This window comes from Citrus clementina, unplaced genomic scaffold (assembly GCF_000493195.1).
Source record: "Citrus clementina cultivar Clemenules unplaced genomic scaffold, Citrus_clementina_v1.0 scaffold_1, whole genome shotgun sequence".
Taxonomy (NCBI): domain Eukaryota; kingdom Viridiplantae; phylum Streptophyta; class Magnoliopsida; order Sapindales; family Rutaceae; genus Citrus; species Citrus x clementina.
Genome location: NW_006263303.1, coordinates 3,676,124 through 3,699,169, shown reverse-complemented (window position 1 = coordinate 3,699,169; position 23,046 = coordinate 3,676,124). Strand labels below are relative to the sequence as shown.

General features: G+C 36.2%; 2 protein-coding genes across 3 annotated transcripts; one reads left to right on the top strand and one right to left on the bottom strand.

Annotated features, from left to right (window-relative positions):
- The first annotated feature begins 10,322 nt into the window (after positions 1-10,322).
- Positions 10,323-15,617, top strand: LOC18054382 (vacuolar-processing enzyme). The gene is made up of 9 exons (XM_006450732.2): positions 10,323-10,636; positions 11,699-11,863; positions 12,149-12,305; positions 13,141-13,226; positions 13,324-13,523; positions 13,783-13,831; positions 14,006-14,212; positions 14,782-14,988; positions 15,086-15,617. Exons 1-9 carry the CDS (start codon positions 10,406-10,408, stop codon positions 15,266-15,268), a joined length of 1,485 nt encoding a protein of 494 aa, XP_006450795.1. The 5' UTR covers positions 10,323-10,405; the 3' UTR covers positions 15,269-15,617.
- Positions 15,618-16,135: 518 nt separating this feature from the next.
- Positions 16,136-20,633, bottom strand: LOC18054381 (serine/arginine repetitive matrix protein 2). Of its 2 annotated transcripts, none has more exons than XM_006450728.2 (4): positions 20,455-20,633; positions 19,953-20,296; positions 17,080-19,324; positions 16,136-16,443 (listed from the first exon to the last, which is right to left on the bottom strand). In XM_006450728.2, the coding sequence occupies exons 2-3, from the start codon at positions 20,294-20,296 to the stop codon at positions 17,116-17,118; spliced, it is 2,553 nt and encodes an 850-aa protein (XP_006450791.1). In that variant the 5' UTR covers positions 20,455-20,633; the 3' UTR covers positions 16,136-16,443; positions 17,080-17,115. The 2 variants fall into 2 exon arrangements, with proteins under 2 accessions (XP_006450791.1, XP_006450792.1); XM_006450729.2 differs by having other exon boundaries at positions 16,136-16,452; positions 20,455-20,632.
- Between the last annotated feature and the right edge of the window lie 2,413 nt (positions 20,634-23,046).

Here is a 23,046-nt window from a genome sequence, read left to right as displayed (position 1 = left end):
AAAAGAGGGTTTGAAAAGGATTATGGAGGGGTGCCAATAGTCCAACTCATGAGGATATCCCTGGGCTCGTTTTGTTATAGCCAACCCAATTAATAAAAAATCCAAGCTTCGGCTAAAAACTTGGGCTGGACCAGAAACAGACGTGAGATAACCAACCCAAGTAATTACCAGTTCCTTTTAGACCCCGTTTGCTATAATATATATAGTTTATTAAAATTGGGTATAAAATTGGTGTAAAATAGATTCAAATTTATCTCAAATTAAGCACTCTGATATTATAATTAAGAAAATCCAGAATAATAAAAGTGGAGCCTAAATATTTGGATAAGAAAAGATGAGCTTGCGCTGGGGCCTCAAACTCAAGGATCAACATGGCGTCAATTTCCTATTGGAATAGGTCTTTCAAGTTTTAACACCCCTTTAATTTTTTTATAAAACCCTTTTTTTCTCTATCGAAATGATTTAAATAACTAAAATTAAAATTTTTTTTTCGGGAAAGAAAAATTCTTCTTTTAACAAAACTTTTACACCCATCCTATTTCATAAATTATAATTATATTTCCAAATTTTAATAAAAGATTATTTTATTGAAAAACTTATAAGAGTTCAAAGTTATGGAGATAAAAATTATATAATAAAATTAAAATAATTTTAAATTATATATTTTAAAAAAATTATAAAATGAAAACATAAAAGAAAGATCCTTTTCTAAGGTAATATTTTATAGCAAAATGTGCAAAATGTTAATTTTAATTTACAGGTATATATTTTATCAATCAAACTAGTGGTATTTTAGGAATAAAATTATAAAAATAAAAATCGTTGTTGTAAGGATTTTAGTTTTTAGAGTGATGTAAAAGCTCCACTCTTTCGTATCACGCAAGTGTCAGTACACAGACAGCCACAGATTTCAAGCGGACGACGATAGATAGGATAAGGCACAAAATAAATACAAGCGAAAAATGTTAAGAACGAATAAATAAATATCTTTAGAAAAGGAAAGTGGGTGGATCTCCCACGATTCTTGCTGTTAAATAATGTTAAATTCTTGAATCTGACATTAGAGATTCAGGTTGGATTCCTGCTCCTGGGGGCCCAATTATTCTATGCCACTACATCATGAAACTGACAACTACAATGACTTTCATTATCTTTAATGCGTCAGAATTGCCGTGCGTGGCAAGTGGCCAATAGCAGCATGACAGTGGCCGCTGCCCAATTGCAATTATTTTCAGCGTTTGCAAATGCCTACGAGGCTGCGAGGTTGATTCCCCGTGAGCTTGAAAACGAAAACACCCCAGGCTGCGGGCTGCGGGCTGCGGCTGCTAATTATGACTGCTTTGTGTCTTTTTTTTTTCCTCTTCTCAATTATTATAAAAAACAACAATCATCCGATAAAACAGCAAATGCATCTTCCCGGGACCCAGTCCGAAATTCAGAATCTTTTGAGATGAAACTAAAATTGTTGCGTTGAAGCACGGCTCCTCTTTCACTTCCTCCAATAATTCCGCAGTACACGCCACTCAGGCACTGGCGGTAGTGGCGGTTGGTGGGCTCGTCTCTCACTCTCAGTGAAAAGTTAGAGGTCACAAGCAGATTCATGTTGCGCGCGGAAGGGAAGGGAAGGTTAGCCAGTCGACGCCACAATAAATTTGAGTAACCTTTTTTGCTGCACTACACGTATATCTACTTAAATTCTGAATAAGTTTTTAAATTGTAATCGATCATAAAAAAAAAAAGAAAAAAGATAAAAATCGTACGTAAACTACGCAATAGTCCGAAATTGAACAGCACATGGCTTGTCACTGTGTTTCGAGGCTTATTAATAACCTGTACGTGTCCTTACTGGCAAGTGGCAACCTAGGCGTTCGTGTGCGCTGCTTTCGGTGGCCCAAAACCGAAAGATAGATGATGTTGATTTCTGTGAAAGAGGACTTGAAATGAAACCAACCAATGTGGAAAACTTTATCACGGCAAATATTTGGAATCCACAATGGTCAAATCTACTGTTATCTATCTATATATATTTGGACCGAGGGCTGCAAGGTGATTCTCAAGCAAGATTGATTTTTTATTTTTATTTTTTATTGAACAGTCTTGAGCTTAAGGCATGGATATTTTTTACAGTCTAAATATCACTCGGGTAGGAAACTTAAAATCTCAATTAATATAAGTAAATCGTGGGTATATATTATGGGCAGGTTCAAATTTGTGAGAGTGAATTCTAACAATTGGTGTGATTTATGGACAGGTTCAAAATGGAAACCCTTACTATTATCATATGATAGCATTGAATATAATAATTCAAAAAATTTGAATTAATTTTAGTGTGTATTTGGGATTGAGGTTGAGCAGCTGTAGTTTAAAAAGTTACAGTACTAAAGTGTTTGGTAAACACTAACTGTTGTAACTTGTAAGCTATGTTGATATAATTTTTTACTTGTATAATAAAAAAATTATTATATCTTTAATAAAATTTTTAAAATTATTATTTAAAATTTATATTTACTATATATTATTAACTTTTGTTTGATAGTGACATCTTTGTTTTCACAGCAATTGTAGCTTAAAAGGTACAGTACTTCAATTCCAAACGGAACCTTAATGAATTTGACTGGATATTTAACGTCCTTCCTGCTAAAAAAATTATTGAATAATTCATCAATTGGTAATTTTTTTATTAATTCAATTCATGATACTGGTAAAGAATTTCAAAATCAAAGGTAAAAAAGGGGGACAAAAGGTGGTTGAAGTGTGCAAGCAGGGAAAGGATTCCTTAACCAAATGGGCATCATCGCTTGCTGTTTACTGCCGATTCTGTTTTGTCTTACATGAATGATTTAAATTGATTCCAACTGAATTCTGATGAATCGGCAAGGGCCATAGGCCGTGGCCCATGGTCGCGTTATCTTTATGTGCACGATTCCAAAAGATTCCCATCGAAGTCATTCTCACAACAAAGAGGCCAAGTTGAAAAAGTATCTCGCTTGACATTTATTCCAAGTTTTGGTTAGAAAAAAAAAATGAGATGATAGGACATACGTGTGTGCTTCACCATTCGATAATTTCAGATTCGTTTGATTGAGCGATTCTTATCTCTGTTCCCCGGCTTATACTTTTTTATAATTTAATAAAAGAAATTATTAAAAATATCACAAAGAGTGTTTTTATGCTTTAGAAAACTCGAGAGTTAGGTAGAGTAGATTTCTCCAAATTTATTTCTATGAGATTTATGTAATTTCAAGCCAATTTATGGGTTACATTCATTATTATTGTGCTAATCACGGCTAATATCCGTTTAATAATAAGAATAATAAAATTAATGTCATATTCATGAAAATCAAAGGACGAAACACTATATATATATATATATATATATATATATATAGTTATTATCAAATGTGGAAAAAAAGAGAGAGGTAACACATTTATAAATTAAGTTATTGAACTCAACAATGAATTATAAAAAATAAAATGTCTTATACTTAAAAAAAAAAGATTGTGTCTTTCATATTTTATTTACAAGGTACATGATGAGTCTATTGTCTACAAGCATATTATATACGTAAATTCCGTTCGCAGTTCATCGTATTCTCACGAATTTTATTTTATACACTCTTTTATTAGGACAAACCTTAACATACATTTAATGTATGTTACAGTCACTCACACCACTCATTGTTCATGTGAATAGTGTAACATACGTGTTGAAGAAGTGAACTGCAAATTTGAAGTTGTACTTAGATATGATATGTCAGTTTAGATATTCTGAACTGGATGATATGTCGGTTTTGTGACACTGGTGAGGCGTATGACGAGCCTGGTGGATCAGCCGTACAAGTAAGTTGAGCACGTGATATTGCACATGCTTTACTTATCCTAAACGACTGAAGAAAGCTGTGTTTTGAATGAAGTTTTTACACGTGTGTTGAAATCAGTTTGAAAGGCTGTTAATGCTGTTAAGATCAGCGGGAAAATTCTGGGTTTTGTTAAGCAACAAACCCAGGTCTGGAGAGCTGGTTTCTGGGGGTTGTTTCTAGGGCAATTCAGGCGTGTATATAAGCTGTCCTTGCTTCATTATTGCGTTGAATCAAGAGGGTGATAGCTTCTTAAACATCTTGTATCTTGAAAACACTGAATCAGTAAAGATTTCTTCCTCTCTTTCACAGTGGATGTAGGTCACTTAGTGGCTGAACCACTTAACTGATTTGTGTTGATTGTTCCTCTGTTTTTACTTTCTTTGATATTTGTGGTTCTTGCTAAGATTGTTCTACATAGCATTTGTTGATCTTCATTGGTTCTTTGATTAAAGCTAAAGTCGAGTGGATCTTGAGGGATTGAGATTGGTTTATTTGCTGGTCTTGATCCAACAAATTGGTATCAGAGCAGTCACTGCTTTCTTTAATCTTGGAGATGGGATCAACTAGGCTTGAGGTGGAAAAGTTCACAGGTGAAAATGACTTTCACCTGTAGAGGCTCAAGATGAGAGCCCTGCTGGTGCATCAAGGTTTGGATGAAGCTCTTGCTGAAGAATCATCTTCAAAAAAGCCAAGAAATGTTTCTGTTGAAGATCTACCTGATGTGCTGGACAGAGCTCATAATGTTATAATCTTGAGCCTGGGTGATGGAGTACTTAGAGAGGTTGGTGGTGAGAAGACAGCTGCAGGGTTATGGAAGAAGCTTGAAGATTTATATACCAAGAAATCAATGGCTAAGAGATTAGCCACCAAGAAAAAGCTGTACATGTTACAAATGGAAGAAGGGTCATCAATAACAGATCACATTGATGCCTTCAATAAGATCATTCTTGATCTTGAGGACATAAATGTAAAGATTGATGATGAAGATAAAGCAATGATCTTGTTGTGCTCATTACCAAGCTCCTTTGAACATCTGGTTGACACACTAATGTATGGGAGGCAGACCCTTACAATGGTAGATGTGAAGGAAACCTTGAGCTCCAAGGCTGCCACAAAAAAGGAATCGAGAGAAGCTGAAAGTTTAATGGCAAGAGGGAGATCTGAAAAGAAAGAGGGCAACAAGGGCAAGAAGAAAATATCCAAATCCAGGTCCAAGAACATGAAATGCTTCCACTGCCACAAGGAAGGCCATTTCAAGAAGGATTGCCCAGAAAAGAAAAATAAGCCAAAAGATACAAGGGAGAAAACTGGAGATGCTGCTGTTGCTTCAGAAAGTCAAGAATATGATGGATATGACTCAGCTGGAGTTCTACTTGTGACTGATGACCAAACCAAAGGTAATTGGGTTCTAGATTCTGGTTGCTCATTTCATATGTGTCCAAACAAAAATCTATTTCTCAACTATGAAGCCTATAATGGAGGAGTAGTAGTAATGGGGAATGATGCAATCTGTAAGGTAGTTGGGAAGGGCATAATAAGACTGAAAATGTTAGATGGCATGACCAGGGAGTTAGCTAATGTAAGACATGTGCCTGACCTGAAGAGGAATCTAATTTCCTTAGGTATGCTAGATAAAATGGGTTGTCTTGTTAAACTAGAATCAGGTACCTTAAAGGTGATGAGAGGGTCAATGGTATTAATGAAAGGAAGCTTAAGCAATGGCCTGTATGTGCTTCAAGGTACAGCAGTTACAGGGGCTGTTGGGGTCTCAAACCAGAGTCTAGATAAAACAATGATGTGGCATTTAAGGTTAGGTCATATGAGTGAAAGAGGGCTGAGGGAACTGTCAAAGCAGGGAGTCTTAGGGAGGGACAAAATAGAGACTTTGAGGTTTTGTGAAGAATGTGTATTAGGCAAGTCTTCAAGAGTAAAATTCAGTACTGGAGTCCATAACTCAAAAGGAACCCTAGATTATATCCATGCTGATCTGTGGGGACCTGCACAGACAGCATCCTTAGGTGGAGCTAGATACTTCATGTCTCTAATAGATGACTTTTCAAGGATGGTGTGGGTTTATGTGTTAAAAACCAAGGATGATGCCTTTGAGAAATTCAAAATCTGGAAGACCTTGGTAGAAACACAAACCAACAGAAAGGTTAGAAGGTTGAGAACTGACAATGGGTTAGAGTTTTGCAACAAAAGGTTTAATGATTTTTGTGCTGAAAATGGGGTTGTGAGGCATAAAACAGTGAGACATACACCTCAGCAAAATGGATTAGCTGAGAGGATGAATAGAACCTTGATAAATAAGGTAAGGTGCATGCTTATTCAATCAAGTTACCTATGTCTTTATGGGCAGAGACCTTATCCACTGCCTGTTACATTGTTAACAGGAGTCCATCTTCTGGAATCAACTTCAGAACTCCAATCGAGCTTTGGACAGGTAAGCCAGCTGACTATTCAAACTTAAGGGTATTTGGATGCCTTGCATATGCTCACACAAAGCAAGGGAAGCTAGAACCTAGAGCTCTTAAGGGTGTGTTTATTGGCTATCCAGAAGGGGTAAAGGGATACAAACTCTGGTGCACTGATTTTAAGCCACCAAAAGCCATAATCAGCAGAGATGTGGTCTTCAATGAAGCTGAAGTATGCAAACACTTAGAAGCTTCAAAGACTGAACCCAATCACCCCATGAGTGAGAACCACAAGTCTCAGTTTGAGGTGGAGTCATCAACTACAGCTACAAAAAGAAAGACCATTGTTGAGTCAGAAACTGAGGCTAAGAAGAATATGTCTGAATCAGAAGCTGAATCTGAAGATGATCAGGGTGACAGGAGTTATCAACTTGTAAGAGACAGGGAAAGAAGGGTTATAAGACCACCTAAGAGATATGCACATGCAGACCTGATTGCATTTGCATTAACAGCAGCACATGAGCTTGACACAGATGAACCAAAAACATACTCAGAAGCTGTAAAATGAAATGAATCAGAAAAATAGAAGGCTGCTATGGATGAGGAGATGCAGTCACTGTTCAAGAATCGCACTTGGATCTTAATTGAAAAACCACCAAATAAGAAGGTAGTTGGCTGTAAGTGGGTTTACAAGGTTAAAGATGGTATACCAGAAGTCGAGCCAAAGAGATACAAAGTCAGGCTTGTAGCCAAAGGCTTCATACAAAAGGAAGGGGTAGATTATACAGAAATCTTCTCTCCTGTGGTAAGTCATACCTCTTTAAGGATCTTGCTAGCACTTGTAGCAGTAAATAACATGCATCTTGAGCAGATGGATGTTAAGACTGCTTTTCTTCATGGTGAGTTAAATGAAATGATTGTGATGAAACAACCAGAAGGATATGTAGATCCAAGAAGACATGATCATGTGTGTCATCTCAGAAAATCCTTATATGGGCTTAAGCAATCCCCAAGACAATGGTATTTGAGGTTTGACAGGTTTATGCTTGAGAACAGTTTTCAGAGGTGTCCCTTTGATTGCTGTGTGTATCACAAGGGTGTGGGAGATGACAATGAGATTTATCTGCTGCTATATGTTGATGACATGCTGATAGCATGTAAACATATGGATCAGATAAATAAACTAAAACAGCAGCTGAGGGGTTCATTTGATATGAAGGATCTTGGTGAGGCTAAGAAGATCCTTGGTGTTGAGTTGATTAGAGATAGAAGAAATGACACCCTGATTCTATCACAGCAGAATTACATCAGGAAAGTGCTTGAGAGGTTTGAAATGGGAAAAGCCAAGCCAGTTCAGACTCCACTACCAGCTCACTTCAGACTGTCATCACAACAGTGTCCAAAAACTGATGCTGAAAGATCTGAAGCTAGCTCAATTCCATATTCAAGTGCAGTAGGGTGTCTAATGTATGCAATGGTTTTGACTAGACCTGATTTGTCCTATGCAGTGAGTGTAGTAAGTAGATATATGGCAAATCCAGGGAAAGAACATTGGAGGGCTGTGATGTGGATTTTGAGGTATCTTAACGGCACCATAAGCTATGGTTTGATATATGGAACTGATGGAAGGAAGGAGGTCAACGTAGAAGGTTTTGTGGATTCTGACTATGCTGGAGACCTTGATAAGAGGAGGTCATTGACTGGATATTTGTTTAGACTGAGTGGGTGCACTATAAGTTGGAAAGCTTCTTTGCAGAATGTTGTTGCTTTGTCAACAACTGAAGCCGAGTACACTGCTGCAGCAAATGCCATAAAGGAAGCTATTTGGCTTAAGGGAATGGTGACTGACCTGGGGTATGAACAGAGGCAAATAACAGTTCATTGTGACAGTTAGAGTGCTATCTGTTTAAGCAAAAATCAGATACACCATGAGAAGACTAAACACATTGACATCAAGCTTCATTTTGTCAGGCTGAAAATGTCAAAAGGAGTGGTAAAACTGGTGAAAATACACACTGATGATAATGTGGCAGACATGTTAACCAAAGCTCTACCTGGTGCCAAGTTTGAGTTCTGTGTGAACTCAGCTGGTGTCTGCAGGATCTAAGCTGCAGAGGATATGGTGATGGAGAAGGAAGAGGAGTAACAGATTTGGTTCAAGGTGGAGAATGTTGAAGAAGTGAACTGCAAATCTGAAGTTGTATTTAGATATGACATGTCAGTTTAGATATTCTGAACTGGATGATATGTCGGTTTTGTGACACTGGTGAGGCGTATGACGAGCCTGGTGGATCAGTCGTACAAGTAAGTTAAGCACGTGATATTGCACATGCTTTACTTATCCTAAACGACTGAAGAAAGCTGTGTTTTGAATGAAGCTTTTACACGTGTGTTGAAATCAGTTTGAAAGGCTGTTAATGCTGTTAAGATCAGCGGGAAAATTCTGGGTTTTGTTAAGCAACAAACCCAGGTCTGGAGAGCTGGTTTCTGGGGGTTGTTTCTAGGGCAATTCAGGCGTGTATATAAGCTGTCCTTGCTTCATTATTGCGTTGAATCAAGAGGGTGATAGCTTCTTAAACATCTTGTATCTTGAAAACACTGAATCAGTAAAGATTTCTTCCTCTCTTTCACAGTGGATGTAGGTCACTTAGTGGCTGAACCACTTAACTGATTTGTGTTGATTGTTCCTCTGTTTTTACTTTCTTTGATATTTGTGGTTCTTGCTAAAATTGTTCTACATATCATTTGTTGATCTTCATTGGTTCTTTGATTAAAGCTAAAGTCGAGTGGATCTTGGGGGATTGAGATTGGTTTATTTGCTGGTCTTGATCCAACAATACGTTATGTTAAAAGGATCCTCTTATTAGTTATCAAAAGATTTTCGAATTTTACAATAATAACAAAAATAAATAGTCGTTTGCACTAATTTTGTGTTCCGTGTAATACGGTCGGGTGTGTTTTCCAGGAAAATGAATAATTTTTATTTTTTTCTGGGAAAAAGAACAAAGACGTGATGGGCCGAAACTCTCTTCGTTTGACGGGATGAAAAGCAGACGAAAGCAGCCAATACAACAACATTACCTAACGATTACCGGGGCGGCTAAGTGACCCCACGTTACATCGCGCGTTTATCCAACCTCGAAAGGGACCCAACCGCAGTCATGCTAAATTACCCCGGCATCCCCTGCACTTCACACTTCCACAATTCACGGCACGAACCGCATGGATCTTTCTTTCATCAATGCTGACGTACGGCTGAGACGCCTGGTGGCTGGTGCCGCTGACATCAACTTTTGTTAGAAGATCGGTTGCATCTGGACCGTCCATAAGAAAATTATCCTCACTTATGCTGACGTGTACGTGCCATCTGCAACCTCACTCGCTTTACACTGTCTAAAATTCTCAATTTCTCTATGCAGAATTAGAATAAAGTAACGCTCAAACGTAAAATCAACGCGACCCCAAACGTTTTGATGTATTTCATTTAAATTAAGTGTTTGAGCAGTCTGAAAAATTAATATAACAAAATAATTTATTATCTTTAATAAGTAGTGAAATGAGAGTTGGGATATTATATTTGAGCTCATAAAGAATAGCATATAAATCTAATCAAGAATCTCATACGCTAAGTCGACTCATCTATTATTTACATTATTTATTTAATATAGTTTTTTGATATTTTTAATAAATACCCATTTAACATGATTTTAATAAATATTTTAGAATATTTATAATGCTGCATAAAGTATAATCAACTTAATTTTAATTATAACAAATAAAAATTAAAATATGATCAATATAATATAGTCTTAAGATTTCTAATTTCCAAGTATAATTATTGAACAAATGATTCTGTCCTAATCGTTAGTTTTAACTTTTAACCAAATAAGTTGGTAATTTTGTAATAAATAGGGTATTGATTAAGAATTTTATAAATTATTTTACCCAATTGAAATAAATTAAAACATTTTTACCCCTTATTAATATTTTCCCGTTTAAAATAAAATAACAAAAGAAAAAATATATTGTCAGCAGTGCATCACTCGGTATTATAAATAACAGAGCTCTTCCTCCCCACAACAACATTTCCATAACTAGCTCCAGCAACCAATCAACCCCCTTCAAAAAACCATGACGCGCCTTGCCTCCGGCGTGCTAATCACGCTCCTAGTCGCTCTTGCAGGAATCGCCGATGGAAGCAGAGACATAGCAGGTGACATTCTGAAGCTACCATCGGAAGCCTATAGGTTCTTCCATAATGGTGGGGGAGGGGCAAAGGTCAACGATGATGATGATTCTGTCGGCACGAGATGGGCCGTCCTGCTTGCCGGATCTAATGGCTTCTGGAATTACAGGCATCAGGTCTGCTATCTGAATTTTATTTTTTGAAATCACGTTTTATTTTAATAAATTCCTTGGAATTACCAAGTTTTATTCTTTTCGTAAATATTATAATGAAAGTTTATTTTATTTTTGTAAATTTTTTTCTTTTTCTTTTTTTCAATTTTTTTTTTCAGAAAGTGAAGTAATGTTAAGGTTTTCTTTGATGCTTGTATTTAAAAAGCTCGCCATAAATTATGTCTGAATATTGAGAATCTCATTTTGCGCGTAACTGTTTAATTTACGTAAGCAGCAAGTAAGCCGAGACAATCAGACAAAAGAAAGAATGTGAAATTCATTTCATATTTTCGGTTTTTTTTTTAAAAAAAACCAAATTTCCAGTTTGTTTGTGCAACTTAAGCACTATCTCTTAAAAAAATTAATAATAATAATAATAATAATAAACAAACAAACAAACTATCACATAGCTTGACATATTTCTTAATTGTATCAGTCTGGTTAAAGGTTTTCCCCAATAAAAAATTTTGGTTATTTCTTTGAAAAACATATATATATATTACTTTCATTTATTTATTCATCATCTCAAGTGAAACTTTTGTGATTTGCCTGTGAGTGACAATTGTTTGTGTACACTGTCAATGATTGTATGAATCAGAGGCAAGATTTCTTACTTTAAATAAGTGGGTAACTGTATTTGCACCTTTTGTGTAAGCCGCTTGATGTAAATATTGCTGTTAGGGGATTTGATTTCCTATCAAGTCCACTTTTCATATATATATAGAGAGAGGGCATTCTTACTTTGTTAAGGTGAGAATGCCAGCAAAAGACAAAAAATAAAAATAAAAATTTCAATATACTAATAGATTGAAATATATGTTTTTTGTATTTTAGTGATATCTTATTTTGTTAAAGTGAGGATGTCCTCAACAAAGAAGGACTCTCTCTCTATATATACATGCACACATACATGCTTTCTAATTATGAATTTCAGCATATTATACTGTCTATTGATGTCATAATCATATTCTGTGTAGAGCTTCATAAATCATTTTTTGTATTTATTTTATTTTATTTCTATTTCAGGCTGATATTTGTCATGCTTATCAACTCTTGAGGAAAGGTGGGCTGAAGGATGAAAATATTATTGTTTTCATGTATGATGACATCGCTTTCAATGAAGAGAACCCAAGGCCTGGAGTCATCATTAACCACCCCCATGGCGATGATGTTTACAAAGGAGTTCCAAAGGTCTCTTTCCCTCAAGAGTAATTCTAGGTTTACATAATCCTCTACAAACTCTACTCATATAACATGTTGTGGCAATTTTTCAAAGAAATAAAAGCAAATAAATAGTGGGGAACATATGATAGTGATATAATAATGTCACATCCGTTCGTATGGGTAGAGTTGTATAGGAGCTTGTATTCCTATTCTCACTATTGCATCAAAGATCAACCATCTGAATATGTGATAAAGTTCTTTATTACTACTACTACTATTATTTTTTTCATGGTTTCTTCTTTCATGTGGCAGGATTACACGGGGGAAGATGTTACTGTTGAAAACTTTTTTGCTGTTATCCTGGGAAATAAAACAGCTCTTACAGGGGGCAGTGGGAAGGTTGTGGATAGCGGCCCCAATGATCATATTTTCATATTCTACTCAGATCATGGTGGCCCTGGGGTGCTAGGTTAGTAGCCACGATTCTTCATAAGTTCCCCACTCTGTCTTATATTGTATGTGTTTTTTTTGTGCTGTTTGAATAGTGGCTGTAGTTACCCGAATTAGATGGTGGTGGTCCTTGGGCTTGGATTTCTTCCATCTTATGGTCAATTTCTGGTTTTAGTTCAGCGCGTGTCATAAAACTTGATTTTGATTCTGAAGTGATTTTTAGAAAATAGACACCATAGAATTGGATTATCTTTTTTTCTTTTGGCCCAAATCAAACCGGTTTTGGTGGTATATGACTGTCACTAGAAAAACCCTGTTAGAGAACGTCTCACATGGTTTAAAGATTCAAAATTATTTTCTTTAACCACTAAAGGCATTTCTTTTATGGTAATATTATATTTACTGAGTCGGGATTCATAGTTTGTATCTCAAGTGATGAATCACCAATCATTAATGGTCATGTTTAAGTTTTGGTTGATTTTATCATTTATCAATAGGGTGTCAATCTTGCAACGTCAGATGCCACATCACTTGCGGTGCAAGCTATGTATATAAACAAATTCTTCTATTATTATTATTATTATTATTATTATTTATTTATTTTCATATTTGTGATTTTACTGGGAATAAAAATTTGATTGTGTTGTTATGCTGTTGCATGTTGTTTGAAGCCTAGGCCAACATGACTCATGTAAAAATTGGTTACTCAGAAGGTTAAAAGTGTATTGGTTTTACTTGAAATATCCTACCTTATTTTTTCAACAGAGTGGATATATATGTTATAACCGACACTATTTTTAAACTTCTGTTGTAAAATTGACTTCTTAGTTCACCTGTTTTGTGATCTATTTTAGGGATGCCCACCAGTCGATACATATATGCTGATGAACTGATCGATGTCTTAAAAAAGAAGCATGCTTCTGGGAACTACAAAAGCTTGGTAAGTAATTGGTGAACTGCCATTTGACATGTGTTCTATTTCGATAAAAGTCTTGGCAAATTGAAATTTTTGTTGGTTTCAATATCAAAAAATTTAGGTATTTTATCTCGAAGCCTGTGAATCTGGAAGTATCTTTGAGGGTCTTCTTCCTGAGGGCTTAAATATCTATGCAACCACAGCTTCAAATGCTGAAGAGAGCAGTTGGGGGACCTATTGTCCTGGAGAGATTCCTGGTCCTCCCCCTGAATATAGCACTTGTTTGGGTGACTTGTATAGTATTGCTTGGATGGAGGACAGGTATGACAACATTTATGATTTTATTTATTTCACTTTGGCAACATTTTTCTGTTTCCTTGAGTAACAACATGTCTATGTCTGTCTTCTGTAATCTCTGAAAATAGAAGAAAAGTACTGGTTTGACCGGATTTATTAACTTACTGAACAAAACTTTTCTAAAAATTTATCATTTTGTGCAGTTTTTTTCCTAGAGAAGCAGTGTGTGCGTGTGCCTTTTTTTTTTTTTTGGGTGAATTTTAATATTTTGACCTTTGCACAGTGACATACACAACTTGCGGACAGAAACTCTTCACCAGCAGTATGAACTGGTAAGATCTCACTGAGACTTTATTACTTCATCGATGTTCATTATACACAGATAATGGTTAACTCAGTGCAAATAAAATTAGTAACAGTTGGCTTTTTAAGAATCCTAGATCCTGCTCTTACCTGCTTGTTTTGATAACCGCTAAAATCAGTTTTTTTGATTTTCGAAATTTCAGGTTAAAACAAGGACTGCTAGTTACAATTCGTATGGCTCTCATGTCATGCAATATGGTGATATCGGTCTTAGCAAGAACAATCTCTTCACGTACTTGGGTACAAATCCTGCAAATGATAACTACACTTTTGTGGATGAGAACTCCTTAAGGCCAGCATCTAAAGCTGTTAACCAGCGAGATGCCGATCTCTTGCATTTCTGGGACAAGGTATGTATCCAACAATGCACATAGCTCATTAAATTGAATGCTGCCTCTCTAGTGTATTTTATTCATTTACTTTTTCAATCCCCAATGTGGGGATGGATCACAATTCTATGTTCAACATGGGTTTGAAAGTTTGTCATCTCGTTGTTGAGGTTGGTGTAAACTGTATAAGGGTCTTATGATTGGTTAAGTTGGAATTAGGAAAAGAGGTTAGTGATGTAACAAAGCATGGTAGTAGCTTGATATTAAGAATTTTGGAACCATTTTTAGGTATGCCAGTTCTCTATTATACCCAAAGCAGTATAAGCAGAGTCCATTGGCCATTGGGTACAAAACCCCTATAGAACATGTTGTTTCTATTTGCTTGAGATGTGGAAGTTTTGGTTACCCTGCTATGTTACCTGTGGAAATAACAGTCAGAACGCCCTAAATAGATTTTTTTTTGGGGGGGGGGGGGGGGGGGGGGGGGGGGGGTGAATTGTAAAATAGCGACCCTTTCTGCAGTATGTCTGAAAATTTTCTCCTTTCTACTTAAGAATATACCTCACTTTGCCTATCCGTTACTTTAATAGTACCGCAAGGCACCTGAGGGCACTCCTAGGAAGGCTGAAGCTCAGAAGCAGTTTTTTGAAGCAATGTCTCATAGAATGCATGTAGACCACAGCATCAAACTTATTGGAAAGCTCTTATTTGGAATTGAGAAAGGTCCAGAGATCTTGAACACTGTTCGACCTGCTGGTCAGCCTCTTGTTGATGACTGGGGCTGCCTCAAATCACTGGTAAAATTCCTGATCATCAATTCTTGTATTTTTTAATCCCTTGACAACACTTAAAATATCATTAACAAGGTTCTTTTCTGTCTATTCCTCTGTGCAGGTGAGGACTTTTGAGTCGCACTGTGGAGCTCTATCGCAATATGGAATGAAGCACATGCGTTCTCTTGCAAACATCTGTAATACAGGAATTGGGAAAGAGAAGATGGCGGAAGCATCAGCACAAGCCTGTGAAAATATTCCTTCTGGTCCTTGGAGTTCTCTCGACAAAGGATTCAGTGCATAAAGAAGCCGAGAACTGTGCGAATATCATAAGCCAGTTCTTGAAATATGTTAGTTTTCATTATAGTCGCCAATATGGCAATATCTATTTTCATTTGGCTGATGATTGCTTCCATTTATGGCAATGTCTATTTTCATTTGGCTGGTGATTGCTTCCTTGTAATTATTATATTTAAAAGCTCTTCCCTGCCAGACCGCAGTTGTAATTTGATAGTATATATTTTGGATGTATGCGATGCTATTTTATGCTTATGTAGCTATATTTGTTCCTGATTTGTAGACCGTGCAACTCAACCCTCTTCGTGGTGTTGCTCTAAATATTGAAATAAAAGCTCTAATTTTGGATTAAAAAAGATCGTATTGTTCAGCAAATATGACATTTTTGTTACTAGGGTATTAGAACTTCTCACGGTATTAAAATATTGTTATATCATGTTTGTTAATTACTCATTTTATTTTAACATAGTCAACGCACCCTTAAAATATAATCATAGTAAGTAGCAAGCAAGCAGAACATAAAATTTTCATCAAACAAATTGTAAAGGAAAATTACTTTCAACTTTTAAGTCATGGCTGTAATTATTGCCAGACATTTCAAAAGAGTCTTTTAGACAAATTTCTCCGCTGCATTAACCGATAACGTTGGCTTAGGATCAAGCGTTTCTTCCTTCAGCTTCGTTTTCCCCTTCGTCTTCTTGAAAATCAAAATAACAATCCTCCACACTTACGTAAACAAATTTCAAAACCAAAATTCACACCCCAATCTTTCTTTTAACGGAAACTCTTCCCCAGAGTTTCTGCCTGTAGGACTTAAATATTTTCCTAATAAATCCTTGATATAAAACATTAAAATAAACAGGGGTCGATCATCTAGTCAGCGGCAAAAACAAAGTAATAATTCATTCACGGAAATACAAAAGGTAAATTATGGTCTTCTAACACTGTGATATACCGACTACTACTATATATGTTTTCCAGAACACGAACCGAGCAAATACAAATCCAGACCAAAATTGCAAATACTCCCATCCCAATGCATAAACCTGTACGAGAGAACCCCGCACAAACACCACCAATCATATCTGCCAATTCATGTAGCAGGACTTCCCCCTTCCATAACTTCAGCAAGCTGGTTTAGCTTGGAGATTTGCCTATCTTGTCAGCATTGATCTAGCAAGCCTGTAATAACTGATTTACTGGCAATCAGAGGGAGCAAGTAGCATAATAAAACAATCATAGACTTTTGCCTGGCATTATTGTATTAATCAATTTCATCTTTGTTTTCATAAAAGACGCATACAAAATAAAATTAAATAACAATTTAAGTTCAGATGTGACCATGAATCTATCCTGCCATCAATTTTATTCTTTGTACAAAAGTTAATCAGTCTAGGTAGGCTGACGAAAAACACCTAGAGAGGCCACACCATCATAGTCATTCAGGCATGTCTATGCAAATCCAAGATGCTTAGATGCTAAAATTCACAAATACCCAAGCTTTATGTGTAGTTAGCATGCCTTTCAATTAACAGCATGACATACAGGTTCCATTTTCTTTCTCTGCATTACGAAAGCAATTTCCCATGCCATTATGTATTGCAAATTTATGTGAGATAATAAAGGCAACTGGAGACATCAGCTTAGGTCTGTCTATACTTATAATAACAGACTATGCTAATTATTGGTATTTACAGGCTTAAACATACAAAGATAAAACAACTTGTAAAATCTCAATTTACTTTCTAAAAGAAATTTAAAACCTTTTCGTCAATAGAAGCATAAAAAAGTAAGTTCCAACAACAGAAATAAACTCACCAGCAATACAGCAGATATCAGATAGCTGCTTCAGTCTCAACGTCTGCCCCGATCATCTTCATGCTTGTACGCATACCTCCTTCTCTCACTTGACCGAGAATCATCATATCTAACTCTCTTGGAGTAATCCGCTTGTTTGTCCAGCTCATTTCCCTTACTTTCTTGCACTTCTCCCTCCCCTCTCCCATGCTTTCGACTACGCCTCTCTTCTTCCTCCCCTCTCCCATGCCTTCGACTACGCCGCTCTTCTTCCTCCCCTCTTCCAAGCCTTCGACTTCCTCGCTCTTCTTCCTCCCCTCTCCCATGCCTTCGACTTCCTCGCTCTTCTTCCTCCCCTCTTCCATGCCTTTGACTTTCTCGCTGCAGCTCTTCATGATCCTTTCCGTGCCTTCCATATTTGTGTTCTTCAGCTCTCCGATGCCTTCCCCCTCTAGCCTCCTCTTCATCCATGTTTTGCCTTCTAAACCCTGCATGCTCTTTGGAATCTTCATCATCCCCCCTACGACCATCCTCATTCCCACGTGGTCTGGCGTTCAATTCAGACTCCGGTTTTGCATCTGCATGATGGCCTTCGTGCATTGCATCCTTCCCAACAATACTACTCCTTAACCTTGCTTCTGGTCGCTCCTCCCTGTTTGCCTCATCATACTTCCTCTTGGCCATCCTCATTTCCTGATGTTCATAGGTAGACCTTCCCTTATCTGCAGCATCTCTTTCATACTGGTACAGACTTCGCTCCTCTAATTTCCTCAGTGCGTCTAACATATCGTCATCTTTTCGACCATTTCTTTCTCTTTTCCTGTCACTTCCAGCAGGACTGTACCCATGATCACTTCGTCCACTTCTACCACTCATACCATTTCCACTTCCAGTTCTGTTTTCACCCACACGGTTCTTTCCACTTTTCTTACGTCCGTAATCACTTGCACTGCTGTCTGAATCTCCGTCACCACTTCCCTTGTCAGACTCACTCCTATTTCTATTGCTATTGTCCAAAGGAGACTCATTTTCGATCGCTTCAGGCCTTCCAAGGGATGCTTTATAATTTTTCCTCCCATAGCTGGAATCTGAGTTTTCATTATCAGAATTATGCCTCCTACTTATCCTGCGCTTCTCAATTTTATTGCCACTGTCATCATCAGTGTCATTCCTTCTCGATCTCCTCTTTATCACATCTGCATCATCAACATCATAGCCTCGCCTGTTTTTCCCATAACTATCATAGTTGCTCTTTTGGTGAGACCTTAAGTCAAAATTTTCTCGCTCCCCTCTGCGGCTTCCACCCAGCTGATTGCCCCTTTTCTCAAGATGACTTTTATCCTTTTCCATACCAATACCATTATCAAAATCATCCTCAGAATCATGACGTACACTTGCTTTCACATGCCTACTCCCCTTCCGAGTCCTGTGCTTAGATGAATCTTCATCAAAATCAGAACCATTATCCGAATCATGTCTCCTATGACTTTTTCCATATTTCTCAACTTCCTTCATGGAACTAACCTTACCAGTGTCATCAGAAGAAGAATAATCTGAACTATCACTAGAATGTTTTCTGCTTTTCTTGTGCTTCTTCGAAGAGTTCCTCCTTTTCTTAGGGCTTTCACCACCACTGTCACTGTCACTTTCACTATCACTTCTCAGGCTAACCTTACGATTCTTCTTTGGCACCGCTCTTGCATGCTTACTGCTACCAGCGTCATCAGAAGAAGAATTATCTGAACCATCACTAGAATGTTGTCTGCTTTTCTTGTGCTTCTTTGAAGAGTTCCTCCTTTTCTTAGGGCTTTCACTATCACTGTCACTGTCACTTTCACTCTCACTCCTCTGGCTAACCTTACGATTCTTCTTGGGCATCCTTCTTGCATGCTTACTGCTGCTATCAGAATCAGAAGAATCGTCTCCATGTCTTCTCTTTCTGCCATTACCCTTATGGTGCCTGGTCTCATCCTTCTTAATTTTCTCATCTTTAACAGTCTTTTTCTGATCGTCCTCCACAATTTCCCCCTCTTCTATCACACGTCTCTTCCGAACATTCTCTCTATCCAAAAAGGCATGTTCGCTTTTCTCATGCCACTTACCGTCATCATTGGAAGCATTCTTTCGACCATTTCTTGGTGAAACATCACTTCCTTCAGCCCCTTGTTCACTAGCTTCAATCGTACCTATACCAAGTGCAGCTCTAAACATTTCCATTTGTTTCTCCTTTCTAGCAGCAATTTTATGGGTCTCTGTTTCTGATACCCTGAACAAGCAAGGAGAAAATTAGAAGTTAATTCCTAGGTAACCTATACAAAAATTTCCTACTGAGAAGACATGATTAATCAAGTAAAATAACTCGGGTAACAGAAATCTCAAGTGTAAAATAAAGCTGAAAATGGAACAACTATTACAAAGACGAAGGAATTTCCAAGAAACAAGAGTAAGGGAAATTAGAAAAAAATTAATTCCCCTTTAATGAATCCCATTCTGAATTACATATATGCCTCCAGAACAAAGCCATCAAGGAAGTGATTCAACAATCCCCTTGCAGCCGAAAGGAGAGGCAAAATTGCAGGTTCCCTAATTATACATGCTTCAAACTTCAAACACAAGCAGCACATACTAAAAACATACCAATTGCTTTATCACACATATAAAACAACGCACAAGAAAACTAACCATTCATAATATTATAGCAGTGAAAATAAATAAAACTGACACGCTTAAAAGTTACACACATGAAAAAATGTCTACAAAAAGACATCTCTACAAACTGAAGTGGTATGAGTACTTGAACTGTACTTGTTATTTTTCACTGTTCCAATCATATCATGTCACCTCAAGAATGAAAATTTGTATGTATCTTATTATTCATAGCAAGAATTACTTACTTTGCATCAGCGGCAGGCCCACCACTTTCCGCTGAAGCTGAGGCGACTTCAAGAGTCTTCCGAGCCTCCTCAAGCTTCTCGGCAATTTCAGCCTCAGTGTAACCCTGATCAACGAGTTTGTCTTCGAGCACCACCAATTTGAGTTGAATCTGGCGCTTACGCTCATGCTCGAGGATCTCCTGGTTCGGTTTTCTGGTGACTCCAGCCGTTCCCTGACCCGCTTCGAATCCCTTGACGCTGTCGGTAACCCGACCTGTTTTGGCCTTCACAAAAAACTTGTTCGTTTGTATGTATCCGTTGGTTCCGGACCCCCTCGGGGTCTGTAAGCCGATTCCGTTATACATCTAACGAAAATACAAAACAATTCTCAATCTTCAGCAAAAATGAATTTATAGATCTTGAATTTCAAGATCCCGATGCATGTGATATTTCGATCGGAGAAAAAAAAATCTCACAAATAAAAGCACGAGAATAGAACAATTGGAAAGAAAACAAAACGCACCAGTGATTAATCGGTTGATATGAAACGTGATATCTGATTGATTTAGTGTTATCTTCTTTCCCCTTAACTCGGTGATTCTTCGTTTCGGCAATTCAGAGAAAGAGCGAAACCCTAACCTGATCGATTAGTGCTTGTAGGGACAATTTGATTTGACAATAATGTCCTCCATTCGAGGCCAATGAAATCTTAGATATGAAGGATGTTTATGTCTTTGACCTAAACTTTTTGAATCCGTTTTTATCTCGATTAAATAAATATCATCCCATTGATTGATATCGACCCTTTTTTTTTTAATTATGTTATACAGATATGGTTATTGATATTAACATTATAATTATAATATTTATAATTATATTAAACAACTGAGATCACCACCATACATTAATTTATTGAAGCATTTGTTTAAATACTTTAAACACTCTCTAATATTCGAGGGATGCCTACTCCACTCATATTTTGTAAGGGAGAAATTGTCTACACTCAATTAATTAATAATTAAGAAAAAACTGAAAATAACTTCCATAATACTCTTGTGGAGGCTCGAATCGTTACACTCGATATTATAAGTATAAGACTTCTCTCATTGAACCAAAGGCCATTGGTGGTTGATACAGACCTTTAGATAGTACTACATAGACCTTTTCTTTTATTTTTTTTCCTTTATTTTCCCCTTTAATACAGAATTACATAATCCATAAATTGTAATATAGAGAGGTCTAAGTAATCGGAACACCGACATTACTTTCGTGTCGGTCTTGTTTTGTTTTGTTTTGGCTTGTCTTTTTATGTGATTGTTATCTCATAAAGTATTGTTGTTATGAACAATTTTAGAGCAAGCTGATCTTGTGCACGCCCTCGCGTACGTTATTATAGTGTGCGATTGGCTATTATGTTAATGATGAGTTCTTATTAGGGGCTTTCGAGCTACAGCTGAGCTTCCTATAATGGGAGCTTGCCACGCATGTCATAACATGTATGACAGCGTGTATTATATAAAGTTGTTTGTGTTAGATATATCATATGGTATTTTCAAAGCACTCTGTTTTTTTTTTTTAATACTGATTAATCATCAGATTATTGCATTACACAGATATTTACAACAACTGCTTATTGTAGCAGAGATATTACACTGATATTTACAATCAGATATATATATGATTGAGACTTACATTATTACAATGAATTCTATGAAGTACATGCCCAGACAAATAACCCCTCACATGAAAGGGATGTCCATACTCCACTTGCATTTCGCAAGGGAGAAAGATTTTTTAAATATAAAGAACATTTAGCCCCCACAAAAGCTTTGTGGGGGCTAGAACCGCTGCCCTCACAAGCATTGTGTTGTGAGGGTAGCAGCCCACCACTTCGGCCAAGGCCGAAGCAGCGCACTCTGTTAAAATAGTTGAGTGGTAAACTGCAACTCTCACAAGTTACCATTGTGAGAGCTGCGATTTAAGTTCTTATAGCAGATTTCTATTTCTTCTTCTAATTAAAAATTGGGTTTAAAAATTGGGTATATATTAGAATCTCTCCTGTTAATTAAATGCAGAACAAATGTCTAAGAGCTGTAATTTAAGTCACCAGAAAAGACTTCTATTCCCAATTAAAAATTGAGTAAAAATAAGCTTCTATTCTATTAAATGGTGAGTATTGAGTAGAGCAGATATCCAATATATGATGTAAATATTAGTACGTATTAATAATTTTAGAGAAAATGTTATTTTTAAGTTTAATAAATAAAAAAACATGCGCGATACATGGTGTTATTGATTAAGCAAATGATCACTTAGGCTTTAGGAATAAAATTTGATGCTTTGAACTTTCAAAATCTCAACTTTATTCATTACATATGACTTTTTATCATTCATGAGCTTGTAGAGTTATTATAAACAATTATAATAAGTAATAAGCTTACATGGGGGCAATATAAAGTTTGCATTCAAATTGATGATGTGGTAGATGATATGATTTTATTTCGTGAGGTCATTTGATAATGGATTATTAACTCGGAGTTTGGCAGTTTTCTGCTTATTTAAATCAATAGATATAACTTGTTTTCAACTATATTTATAGTATTCAAAGATATGTGAGCACAAACATTTAAGCGAAAATAGATATAAATGAGTTATTTATTTGATATTTTATCTTAAAATATTAAATAATGGTTGTTAGAATTTTTTTTTTAAAATTAACAAAAAGTATAAAAAAATATCTTATTATTAATTTTTTATTCATACTGAAACTTATATTTGTTATTTTTAGTATTTAAATCTTTTATTCTATTTTCAATTTATATGATTTATTCAGTTTATAGTTAAATCAATAAAGTGTACTTGAAAATAAGGATTATATTGTAAAATTATGGTACCAGTGAGTTATTAGGTATTATGAAAATAATAGGGAGTAAGTGATAGATATTGATTTCAGTGTAAGAAAATTGACAATTTTCCTTATTAATTCTTATCAATTATTATCTGAATAGTGGATTTGTATTTACTATCATATTAATTCAAAATCAAATTTTATATTTTAACTTTATAAATATATTTATATTTTTACCCTTTAAAATTATTTTGAACGCTCATTAAA